The sequence below is a fragment of the Palaemon carinicauda genome, chromosome 26 (assembly GCF_036898095.1).
Source record: "Palaemon carinicauda isolate YSFRI2023 chromosome 26, ASM3689809v2, whole genome shotgun sequence".
In the NCBI taxonomy this organism is placed as follows: domain Eukaryota; kingdom Metazoa; phylum Arthropoda; class Malacostraca; order Decapoda; family Palaemonidae; genus Palaemon; species Palaemon carinicauda.
The window spans coordinates 96,300,965-96,314,378 of record NC_090750.1 but is presented as its reverse complement, the minus strand read 5'-3'; the positions used below and the strand labels follow the sequence as shown (position 1 = coordinate 96,314,378).

At 34.4% G+C, this 13,414-nt stretch overlaps 2 protein-coding genes across 2 annotated transcripts in view; one reads left to right on the top strand and one right to left on the bottom strand.

The window, feature by feature from the left end:
- LOC137620333 (cuticle protein AMP1A-like) overlaps positions 1 to 13,414 on the top strand; it is a 257,324-nt gene that overhangs the window by 1,357 nt on the left and 242,553 nt on the right. The gene's annotated exons all lie outside the window — the stretch shown is intronic.
- LOC137620332 (cuticle protein AM/CP1114-like) lies at positions 8,568 to 9,957 on the bottom strand. Its single transcript, XM_068350567.1, has 3 exons — positions 9,881 to 9,957; positions 9,209 to 9,447; positions 8,568 to 8,906 (listed from the first exon to the last, which is right to left on the bottom strand). Exons 1-3 carry the CDS (start codon positions 9,887 to 9,889, stop codon positions 8,669 to 8,671), a joined length of 486 nt encoding a protein of 161 aa, XP_068206668.1. The 5' UTR covers positions 9,890 to 9,957; the 3' UTR covers positions 8,568 to 8,668.

The following is a 13,414-nucleotide window of genomic DNA, read 5'->3' as shown; positions in this document are numbered from 1 at the left end:
TCTGACCTCCTTCCAGTAGCTCCCGAATTCCCTCATCCAATCCCCCAGTTCGTCCTCGACCAGATCGCCTTCGCTGCTGAAGAAGACGCCCGTCGTACTCGTCAGAACTCACGGGAAGCACCATCTGCTTCTTATGGGGCACCTCAGTAACATTTACCAGTCGAACACGATCTTATATTTATATATAAATTATAAATCCCATTAAAAATGTACTTTATCACTATGTTTTGAATATCCTCATACAGAAATGGAAGTAACAAAACGTTTTGGGATTACAAATCTGAATTTCTTTATACTATAATGTTCAGAATTACTGTAAAACTTACGACGAAAAGTTGGTCGTTGAATAACATCTTGCCTACGAAGTATTATTAAAAACTTAAAAGCATAATTGATGATGCTCTTATTGAGCCCATGGTTACACGAGTAAAAGTGATCTAAAGAAATTGATATGGAAAGGTACAATTTATCACTTTCTATTAAATTCTGACTTTCGCCAAAATATTAGAACATAGTAAAGAAAATAAATTTGTATACAAATATATTTGATAAGGTAATATCAATCAAGACCTTTAATCCCCATTAACCTGTAAGACCTCTGCTCCTTTAAATACGTAATTCAGAGAGGTTTAGAAATAAAACTGTGTTTCTCTGACCTATTAAGGATTGATTATATTTTGGTTGACAATGAATCTTTTTTAAATATTCTGCCAATATTGCGAATATTCCCCAATCCAATTTCATATAAGAAATAAAGAGATATCAGCATTAAATGATATATTTAAAGCTTCAATTTGCCTCTTGAATAGATTAGTGAGACATTAATGCAAATAGATATAATAAAGAAGATGATGATAAAACTCCTCTTGCTGAGTGATAAAATCAAAAGAAAGTTTCAAAACTGATAATGACAATGGAAAATCATTATTTCTACGAGACTTTCCACATTATTTAAAAGATAATATCTTTCTTTCATTCTTGTTTATAATATTAGGTTTGAAGGAATAATTGGTTCGCACTTATTTTCATCTGGACTTCTTCAGCATTAGGCTACTTTCCTTAACCAGTCAATACTTTACTTTATGATGCAAAACACAATATAATATCTATTGATGTACACTAAGGACATCACACCAGGATAGATGTAAGAAAGAGAAATACTATCTTTTCTTGTATCCGTCGATCTATATTTAGGCATAAATAAACCATACATTCTATGATACTCACACATATATGTATATATATATACATATGTGTATATATATTTATATATATATATATATGTATATATATACATATATATGTGTATATATATATACATATGTGTATATATATATATATTTATATATATATGCGTGTGTAAATATATATATATACATATATATATATGTATATATATACATATATATAAATATATATATATATACACATATATAAAAATTTATATATATATATATATATATATATATATTTATTTATATATATATATACTGTATATATATATATATATATATATATATATATATATATATATATATATATATATATATATACGGGTATGTGTCTTCTTCTATTTCACAGAAAATTGGCTTATTGAGAAAGACTTTGAAGATTTTTGGTGATCATCTCTATTCTGAAGATATGTTTTAATTCTTTCATTCTACCTTGTTTCGAGTATTGTTCTCCTGTCTGGTCCTCAGGTGCTGATTCTCATCTTAATTTGTTGGACAGAAACTTACGGTCTACTAAATTTCTTATTCCTCATCTAGATATTAATCTCTGGCATCGTCGTCCAATTAGTTCATTATACTTGTTGCATAAGATTTTTTATAATTCTGACCACCCTTTACATTCAGATCTTGCCGGACAGTTCCATCCTGTTCTAAATACTGGGTATGCAGTTAATTCTAACAGTCATGCTTTCTCCATCATGAGGCTCAATACTACACAGTACTATAGAAGTTTTATTCCAGCTGTGACCAAGTTGTGGAATTATCTTCCTATTCGGGTAGTTGAAACAGTAGAACTTCAAAAGTTCAAACTCCCAGCAAATGTTTATATGTTGAACAGTTTATACATCAAATATGTTTTAATGTTGTTACTGTTTTTAAAATATTTTATTTAAATTTTTCCTTACTTCTTATATCGTTTATTTACTTCCTTCTTTCCTTACAAGGCTATTTTTCCCTGTTGGAGCGCTTTGGTTTATAGCATCTTGCTTTTCCAACCAGGGTTGTAGCTTTGTTTTAGAACATTTAGGTTGTGGAGCTGTTATGTTGGCAGCCTTGATAGCTATTTATAGAGTAACAAACAGCGTAATTGGTACTGCAATCATAACTACTACTGTGGGAGTTCGTCAGGGAAGCTCTACATCGTGCCTTCTTTTCATTTTGTACATTAATGATCTCATTAAGCTTATCAAGAATAATTGCAATCCTCATGGGTTGTTATCATGGTGCCATTCATTAGTGTTAATGGATGATACAGTTCTCCTTGCAACTAGGCTACCGGAGAAGCTATCATCCATAAAATAACATTATTGAAGCAATATTGTCACACTTATGGGATGAAAATTAATGTAGGGAAAACTAAGTTTTTTGTTATTAGTAGAACAGCACAAGACGGTAGGCCAATTGAGATCGATGGCCTTACAGTAGAATCCTGTTCACAATATGTATATTTGGGATCAGTTTTTACTGCAGATGGCTCGGTGTCTTCCTCTGTTGCGGCCCATGCTCGATCCAGGATGACACATATCAATAATTATTTTTCGTTTCTGAATAAAAATAATGATATCCCATTTATTGTTAAAAAAAAAAAAGTTTTTGATGCGCCTTTGATGTCAGCTATCCTGTATGGATGTGAGTCATGGTTGAATGCAGACTTGAAGCCGGTAGTTAAACTATATAACTGGGGATTAAAACTATTGCTTGGCGTTAGAGTTAGAAAGACAACATGTAATGAATTATGTTATATTGAATCAGGGTATCTGCCATTGCGGGATCTTATTCGTAGCAAACAGAGAAAGTTTTTTGGTAGGATGTGGAGAGAGAGGACTTCGATGGAGGATGACCCTTTGATATTTTCAATTAAGACCGTATTAAGAACCAGGTATAACAACAAGACTTACATAGAAGGACTGATTAATGATAGTAGAGATGATGTAGAAGTTGCAATGGAGACACTCAGGCGTAATATCATTAATTCTGACTCCTCAAGAAAAGTAACATATAGAGAAGTCAATCCAGGTCTCTTAGTTCATGATATCTATTCTGTTAGGCATAATGTTTCTGAGTCTCATTTACTAGGTTCAGGATTACATCTCACTCGCTGGCGGTGGAAGTAGGTAGGTGGAGTAGGAGGGGGAGAGGCCGTCTGCCTTTGGAGGAGCGACTGCGTACCTGTGGAGCCATTCAGACAGAAGTACACGTAACACAAATATGCTCAAGGACACAAAATATCAGAGATACTTATAATTTTTCTTACATGAGGGATATATTTTCAGATCAGCGAACCCTGGCAGAGCAATGTAAGATTATTAACTTAATCCTCTACGAGTATTTGTGAATATTTGTGAATATTTCTGACTGAAGGAAAAAACAGCTTTTTGGAGTATGATTTTGTACATAAATGCCAAATTTGGTTGTTAATTTTGTTTGTTTTTTGATGACTACTAAAGTTTGTTTTATTACCGGTACATGTTCACAAAATGATGTCTTGTATACGTTAAAAACCTGTTATTCTTACCTTTGTGTATATAATTGTGACGAGCCGAGAGAAGGTTGTGACTCAAAGGCAGGATGGGAGGCAACTGAGTAACTTTATTACAGAACACTCACTTTTATATACATACTCAAAGGCAACAGGAAATTTCCTATTCAACCGACACCGCACTGGTTAACAGTTAACGGTGAGAAAAACAGACATGTTATTTCAAGTTCTTGTCAGTGCGAAGGGAGAGCGAAGATACAAGCATAATATATACACAAAATGAAATGTCGTTACTATGTACGATCGTGTGACACACGGTTGGTACATAATGTATTGTAGTGCCAAGTGTAGTATTTTGCCTTTATTTGGACCAGAAGTAAATAATTATTGTAAATATGAGCTGTATATGTTGTGGTCAATAAAATATCTATCAATCTATCTATGCCCCGCCAGTCTCTTGCGTGTGTGGGCACGGATTAGCATGCGACTGGGTGAGGTAGCCATGTCGTCCTGATGGACCCGCCCTTCCTTTTATTGTAAAAAGGGCTTATTGACCCCTCCCTATAATACAGTATCTGTAGCACCTCGTGTATCGCTACAAGGAATAAAGATGGCGCTGCTGTCTTCGTCAGATACACACTGGAAACGGAATAGGAGAGATACCTTATGAACGGCTCTCTTTTCATTCTCGTTTTTAGATTCTTGTCACTGTAACCCCTCGAAGCGTTAATACTGTTCAGGGTGAAGATAGCTATGTGGCGTGTCAAGAATACGTCCTCTGATATTATGCGATATCCCTGTTAGATTTATTTAGGGATATTCGCTCCAGGAGTTAGAATTCTGTATACCTTAAGGTTGACTCACAGTATCCCAAACTTCGTCCCTTGATTGGAGTACTTTCTATATCATAATGATACACTGAATGCATTTCACAATATTTTGACTTATTACTGTAATAAAACAATTTTCGCAATTCATATTATTACTTTCGAGAATTCATTAAGGGTTATATTGTTATGACTTATATCTTTAAATTTTGCATATATTACACATATTTGATGATCTATTCTCATTAAAAGTGATAGAAAATCAGCCAATACCATTCATTGTGTCTTTTGACATTTTCTTATAATCTTGTCGGCAGAGTAACTTCTATTTATTCTTATTTTTATCATATGACATTTCCGTCTGCCAGACTATCCATTTCCCAAACAAGTTTGTAATATTTTGCATTTAATTGATCTTTATCTTTGGTTTTCATTCACCAAGTCATGATTTCTTTAAATTTCCTTTCCTTTTTCATAGCATATTTTGTCTTTAAAGCCACACAGTATTCTGCCTTATTCAAGCAATTGTATCTTATATTCTGATAATAAACCGATACTGAAACAAAGGAAATAAATTAATATTCCGATTAAATGTTATGAATTCTATGCATGGGAAAAAAGGAAGTTGTAAAATAAAGATAGAGGATAAATTAAGTTATTATCGATAATTCTATTAACCTATGCATATCTCTAAAACATTTCCACTCTGCCTACATAAACACACGCCTTTTCAAATTTCTATAAATTAATGCGAAAACAAGTAGGCCTAATTAAAAGTGCTGTATAAGATAATCTCCAGAAATGTCAAGAAATCCTTTTAGTATATTTCTTCCAGACGACATTTGGACTCTTGGATTAAGAGGGATAAACGGAAAAGGTCGTCCTTTTATGACTTCAAGAGAAATAAGTACATTAGCACCATATCGGACAAATCACCACCATATAGAAGTCGACAGAGAATGCCTATCACGTTCCCTCATATCATTTAAAGTCAGATTTATATTAAGTAAAAAATAAAAAATCAAGAAAGTAAAAAGGACCCAAATTTGGCTTTTTCAAAATTAGATGTAGGCTACCAGTTGTACTTAATACCCAATAATGTACCAAATTAAGTTAACAAGTACCGAAAACGTAACCATGTGGGGCTAATCCTGGGTGCCCAACACTCTTGAACTAAGCAGGCTAGTCCGTAGCGTGTGTGGGCATTTTTCACAAGACAGGAATGCCGCTCCAGTCCAGCAGTACAAACCGTACGGTCAGTCCTCTGCATTTATGGCCAGCTCTACAATGTGCGAGTGTATATGAAACAGTGACTACACCCATTCTATTTTTCCAGTGGTCTTATGATTGAGCTGGAAGCTCTTCAGCTGCCAAATGACTTCATAACCTGGGTGTCATTGAACACTGTTGTCCCCTCCAAGTCGAATTCTTCTGATGGCTGAATCCAAAGGGCTTTCCAGAATCTGTTCTTCTTAAGCTATTCTACCTGAAATTCCAGTATGTTAGTATTTGGCGGATCACCAGGAGCCAATGTTGACGTTTAGTTCTTTGGCCACCATATTTGTGCACTTGCATCCCCAAACTACATTGGTAAGCTGCATATGACAACATACTAATATTTCTCAGTGCTTACCAAACGTCCTACGATCACCTTACAGCATCTATGTCTATCATATTTTCTATTTCACTGAGATGTTGGTTCATGATATCCAAGCTAGTTTGAACGGCTCATCATTCAAGGAAAAAGTCGGTTTAAAGGTCGGTCATGAATTGCATAGGTAAGGGGCAGGACAATGACCTAGACACTGACAATATATACATATAATAGCTCCCAAGTACCCTCTTCATCACGCTAGGGCCAAGGAAGGCTCTCCAAAATCCCCATCCCTAATTCACTTGGATGGTGAGGTTGTAGAAACTACTAGAAACTATTGAGCTTTATTTTTCTACCACTGATATATTTATAGACTATGAGAAAGCTCTTGATTCTGTCAAAATATCAGCAGTAATGAAAGACATTAAAAAACAAAGAAATAGAATAATTCTATGTTAAAACACTTGAAGATATCTATACAGGATGTACAGCAATCCTAAAGCTATATAAAGATACAGAGAAAATTCCGATTGAGAAAGGAGTAAGACAGGGTGACCCCTACTCTCCTAAACTATTTACTTCATGTATAGAAGAATTCTTCAAGAATTTGGATTGGGAAAATGTAGGAATCAATATTTATGGGGAATACCTTCACAACTTAAGAATTGCATATGCCATAGTTTTGGTTAGTAAATCATAGTAGGAATTACAAAAGATGATACAAGATTTGAATGGAGAAAATAGAAATGTAGGACTGAAAATGAATTTGAGTATAACTAACGCACACACACATCTATCTATCTATCTATCTATCTATATATATATATATATATATATATATATATATATATATATATATATATATATATATATATTTATATGCATATATATAAATATGTACATACATATATGTATATATATGTATGTATATACATATAAATATATATACTGTATATAAATATATATATATATATATATATATATATATATATATATATATACATATATATATATATATATATATATATATATATATATATATATATATATATATTTATATATTTGTATATATATAAATATATATATATATATATTTCAAATAAGCCATATATATTAATACATTAAGGTCTGGATTCTCTCAACGACCTCAGGATCAGAGTCCCAGGCGAAATCACTCAAAGACTCTACTATTTGACCAGCCGGGTTTCGAGCCCTGGTCCAGGATACTTGTATGACATTGACCATACCACTCAGCCACGTGGCTGAGTGGTATGGTCAATGTCATACAAGTATCCTGAACCAGGGTTCGAAACCCGTCCGGTCAGATACTATAGTCTTTGAGTGATTTCGCCTGGGGCTCTAATAGATTTTTCTCTCATTACAGGAGTGCTTATTTTCTCTCTAAAACAATTAGTTTTCTCTTTCTTTCCTTAGCTATAGAAAAATAATTATTTTCATCACTCTATGATCGCTTAACTCTAACTTGATCACACTGTTATTTCATTAACTAAATTAGCCTTTTCATTGGGAATGAAATTTGTTTACTTTTTAATTTCTCCATTTTAGCTTCTCCATGCCCATTTTCTATGTTATTTAATTATATATAAAAGAGTGTTCATGATTTTTTTCAGCAAATTCTACAAACACGTCTACTCTGTCATATCTTGTGTCTACTCCAATTTTATCTACTACTGATTCGATTTTCCTCTGTTCTTTCGACCTACTATAGCATTGAAAGCAGCTGAAACAAATGTAAAGCGAATCTTATGTTTTTTCATAGGTATCTCCAAGTCTTATAAAATATACTATTTCTTCCTCTATATGGGATATTGTTGGTGCATATGTTTGAATGATCTTAATTTTATACCTCTTATTTGTTTTCATAATTAATCCTGCAATTTTATAGATAGTTCTACAAACTTCTCTTATGTTACCTGCAGGATTTTTATTAATAAGGAGACAAACTTCATTGACTTTGCTCCTTTCATGTCCTCTGAAGCAAAATACAGTATATGGTCTCTTTTTACTCTATATAAGATTCTCCACTTCTGCTATTTTCTCTTAATCCTATTTCATCCCGATTTATTTATTACATCTCTTCTAGTAACACAGAAAGATCTTCTTCCTTAGTAATGCCCAGTAATTTTTCATTGCGGCATCCGTGACTATCAACACACTCTTCTTACCAGTGATCATTATTCATCACAAATATCAGAAAAGATTACTTCACCATATCACTACGCTTATTAGTATGATAATGAGGATATCGTCATGCCAAAAGTCAACCTGCAAAAGCTTGCATCAGAACTTGGAAGCAAATAAATATGGGTCATATGGAACCTATAATGCAAACATAGTCAATATCAGAGTGTATATTTATAGAAGAAACTACTTTCGAAGTTTGTGTTTAATAAAAATAAGTTTGAATGTTGTATTTCAGCTTTAATCTAATCTACTTATATACAGTTTAACATAAATAATAAATACATTTTCCAGAACTCCAGTCAGCAAGAAGATTAATGGTTCATGAAACGATTTAATTGGGCCTTCCATAAGAGGTAGAAGGGGCTCTGACAGAGGCTGTCCTCTCGAAGGATCCTTCACGTTGACGGCGGGCGTCTTCCTCTGCGGCGAAGGCAATTTGGTCAAGGACGAACTGGGGAATGGGGTGAGGAAATTCAGGAGCCACTGGCAGCAAGTTGGACTCAGGCTGGTAGCCATTTTCGTTCGCCACGAATTTCACAAGAACTTCTGTACCGTCAGGAGCAGTGTAGCTGTGGGAAAGGGTATCTTAGTGAAAGCTTTTTGTCTTCCTTTGGCAAAAATTTTAAATCACATTGACACTATTGATGAAAATACCACAACACTGGCTGATTTTTCTAAAGCTTTCTTTTGCTGATGCAATTTAATTGATGATTTTCACCTTGGATATGAAAAGCTTTAGATCGATTTGATTTCATAACATCACCTGCATTACTGGTTTGTCACATAAACAGAACCAACTACTAAGATCATGCAACAGGACTTGTTAAAGAATAAACTTTCTTGTAATAATTACAATTCACTAATTACTCACGAGTACTGTCCAGCCTGTATGACTGCACCATTTGCTGCATCAGGTGAACCAGACTTGGCGAAGTGGATTCCGTTTTCAGCCTCGAATTCGACGTTGAATCGTCCGTCCTCCTCCATGATTCTGTCGTCCCTCAAGATGGCTACGCGTTCTCCTGAGTCACTCCTTGAGGAGGCTGGAGCTTCGTATCTTGCTGACTGAGGGGCCCCAAGGGCCACTACGGCGAGGGCGACGAGGATGACCTTAAAATTCAATTAAGGTTTGAAATGTATTTTTGGATTACGTTGTTTCTTGCCATTTTCAGCGGCCGACAGATTTGCACAAAATCTGGTGATACATTTTTCAGATAAAGTAGAGCTCTGTGGATATAATCCTCCTTACTTATTAAGTACTAATTCAATTCTTAATTTAGGAATCTAACGACAAAAAAATAACAGAAATTGACTTTGTAAAGACGAGCCATTATCTATGGACGTAAAGACAGGTGGATGCCAATTTAAAGGAAAATATGAAAATTGTATATGAAGTTATGCCAATGTCAATGTTATTTACAAGAAAAACAGAATGAAATGTGGAATAACATTGCTACGTGACAAGAAATAATTCAGATTAGTAAATTATGGTGAAGATCATCGAAGAATGTAAATGAAAGAATGAATGGAAGCAAGCACTCACGAACTTCATGTTGGCCGAGTTGTGAGTAACTGATGAGTAAATGGTCTCCTTTGGGGCCTTATATACCTGTTAGCAGGTCATCTGCAGTGGGCGGAGGCATCAAAGCCAAGTGATACTGCCCTCGTCCTTGGCTCAGCCGAGTTCCACTTGTACTTTCGAGCTTTCGGTCAAGAAAGTTCCTCATTTAACCTCGCAGACAAGGACAAGGGGTATTTATGATTTCGTCACTGATTTTATCACTGGACGAAATAATTGAATGACGATAATAATAATAATAATAATAATAATAATAATAATAATAATAATAATAATAATATGATTTCTAACATCAACAGCCATAATAATTCGTAGGATCATAATAGTACTTTTACTACTATCACTACTACACTACGATTACCAGCCACAACAGTTATTACTACTGAACGTGATGAATACTGCAAATCAATAATATATATACAGTATATATATATATATGTATATATATATATATATATATATATATATATATATATATATATATATATATAACTCGTTACAGACGGATAACAATAGCAATAGACTTATACTTAATCAAAAGTAGTTTCAAGAGCACCAACATAAGTGGCAGCAACAGTGCCTTTCTTAATAGCAATAGAGAGATTTAAAAGAGGTCACATTTATAGTCAATACAATTACTGCTACTGCTGCCAACATCAGCTACAACGACAATGATAATAATGATAATAATGATAATGATAAGAGAAACTATGGCAATAAGCAACAGAGAAAGATCAATAAATTAGCCATCAGGGAACCTCGTTAAAATAAGAGTATGAATGTCACAGAATCAATTAAAATTCTTGAACAAGTCCAATACATTTTTTACTTGTAGATATATTGATGCGATAATACATGTGTCACCCACTTTGCCACTTGCTCAATGAAAGCAGATTTTAAGTATTTAGAGGCACAGATTTTTTTTCTTATAAATGGATTTTATGGTTTGAGCTTTGATGATTTTCTTTGCTTCTTTTGTAATAGTGATAGTTTAAGAAAAAGGTTTCTTTTATTCTACATTCATAATTTTACTTTATGTATGTTACAATCATATGCTAATGCTAAAGCTAATGAAAGAAATCAGTTTGAATATTTTAATCTAAACTTTAATATATAAATAGCAGGAATCCAATGTCTGACAGCAGCTTTTTTAAAAGATATGCTAAAATACTTTACATATTATTATCATTATTAATGAAGCTAAAGCCCTAATGTGAAAGGCAAAATGCTTCAAACCCTAGAGTTCCAGAAGAGAATTATCTCACTGTGGAAAGGAAATAGAGAAGTTACGAATATACTAGGAATGAGTAAAAAAAAAAAAAAAAAAAAAAAAAAAACAGCATAAAATATTCTGGTATCAGTAGCAATGCTAAATACGTAAGCCAAATGCATTATGTGAAATGAGTCTAATGTCAACCTCTCCAGCAAAAGGCATTTTCAATGATTTTGAACTTTTGAAGTTACACTGACCATATCACCAGATTAGGAACATCATTTCCCTGTCTGGTCATAGCCGGAATATAACTTGTGGGAAACTGTGCAATATAGAGCCTTATGATGGAGGAGACAAGATTATTCGAAATAACTGCATAGTTAACAGTAAACAGTTCTACTTACAGGATTGTAATGACTGGGAAGATCTGAATGTATGAGGTGGTCAGAATTATGAAAAATCCTATGCAATATGCACAAAGAACTAGCCGAACGGTGATGCCTGATATTAATATTCTGAACATGGATAAGGAATTTAATAGACCGCAGAATAGACAGGGGATTAATGCTAAAATAATAGCAGAATGAACCAATTAAAACATTTCATCAAAATAGATAGATCACCAAAAATCTTAAGACTTTCTCAATAGATTTTTTTTTTTTTTTTACTGTCAAGCCCATCAGCCATAAGGGTTACCTTTTCCTTTGGATAGTAAGTGCATCCATCTCATTTAGGCAAAGGAGGATCTGTTAATTGTTGCCTACACCAAAGAGCAAGGATCTAAGGGTAGCCCACCATTTGTCTTCCAGATTTTACCAAAAAGAACAACAGCTCTCAGCTGAGTATAATTATTCCAAGTCATATCTGATCTATTACTTTTCTATAATGATGAGCTTCCTTTCATAAAAAATGTATGTCTACTGTCGGGAGTTTCGAACTGATCACTCGAAAACCCCGCCATTTAACTCCACGAACGTTGCCTTAAATTGAGGTAAGATTGGAAGATCTCGCGGGCGTTTCTGCGCATGATTGTAGGCCAGTACGTGACGGTATTGTGACATAAACTTCAACCACCTGGTGGAGAAGGAGCGGGTGTCAGAGAGACAAAGTATTTATTATTTACGAATTACAAAAATACTATTATACTGTTGCACCACGATGAAAATATCGATGTATATGTTTAGAGCCAAGGACGCTCTAGTTCGTTGGATTACGGCGAATTAGGGCCTTCAGCCGAAGTATTATGTTTACCCTTTGATCTGAAGTAAGACTTTGATTGTTTCTCTGTCTTGTGGTCGATAAAGAAGCTTTATCAAACCCCTTATTGAATAAGTAATGTAAGAATTCCCTCGCATCTCTCAAGGACACTTTAGTTAGCGCGGGAGATCGTAGTTTTCCTCGGAGCTGTCCAGCACGACGCTCGTCCATCTCTGCCTAAACCTCCAACCCAGTAAGTTGTGCTATTGTTCGTCTCTCTGTCTCCGCTCCAAGCCACGTGATACCAGGTCGGTTCCTTTTGTCTGAGTATTGTATGTGAGTTATATTGGTCAGTAAAATTGTCATCCCTGGGACTGGGGATTGGTTTTATGCATTAAAATACGCCTGTGGACCTTGGTAGGTGATTTACCAAGGAACTATCATTGTAATTGTGAAAATTTAGTCTTTTTTGGTCCAACGTGGACTTTGTGCTTCATGAGCACATGTTGCAGACCCCCTAAGGGTGACAGTTCTAGTTTTCAATTAGCTTAAAGTGTTATTATGTGTTATTTCTCTATCAAATGGTTATTTTTGTAATTAATTTGAAAATTGTAATCATATTTTATTGAATCCTGAATAGTTTTGGAAAGCAAACCTCTTCAAGGTCTTGTCATCGGCCCATTCCATCGGGCCTAGAATCATTCATTTCAATAAGTCGGAGAAAAATCACGACATCTACAATCATAATTGAACCAGAACTTGTCCTTGATTTGGTATTTCAACACACGGAAAGGAATAGTATGTTGACCAAGGCACAAGTCACCCATTTAGATAGTACTGCTAGAGAGGTATTGAGTCCTTTTACTGGCCAGATAGTGCTAAGTTGGTTCTTACTCTAGGTACGACTGATAATTCCTTTGCCTAAACGTGCCCCGAATAGTCTGATCTATTCTTTATACATTTTCGTTTTTCTTCATACACTTGACAACGCTAAGATAACTGAACAATTCTTCTTCACCTACGGCGTTAACTACTGCACTGTGACTATTCAGGGGGTGTTTTCCTCTTGGTAAGGGTAGAAGAGATGC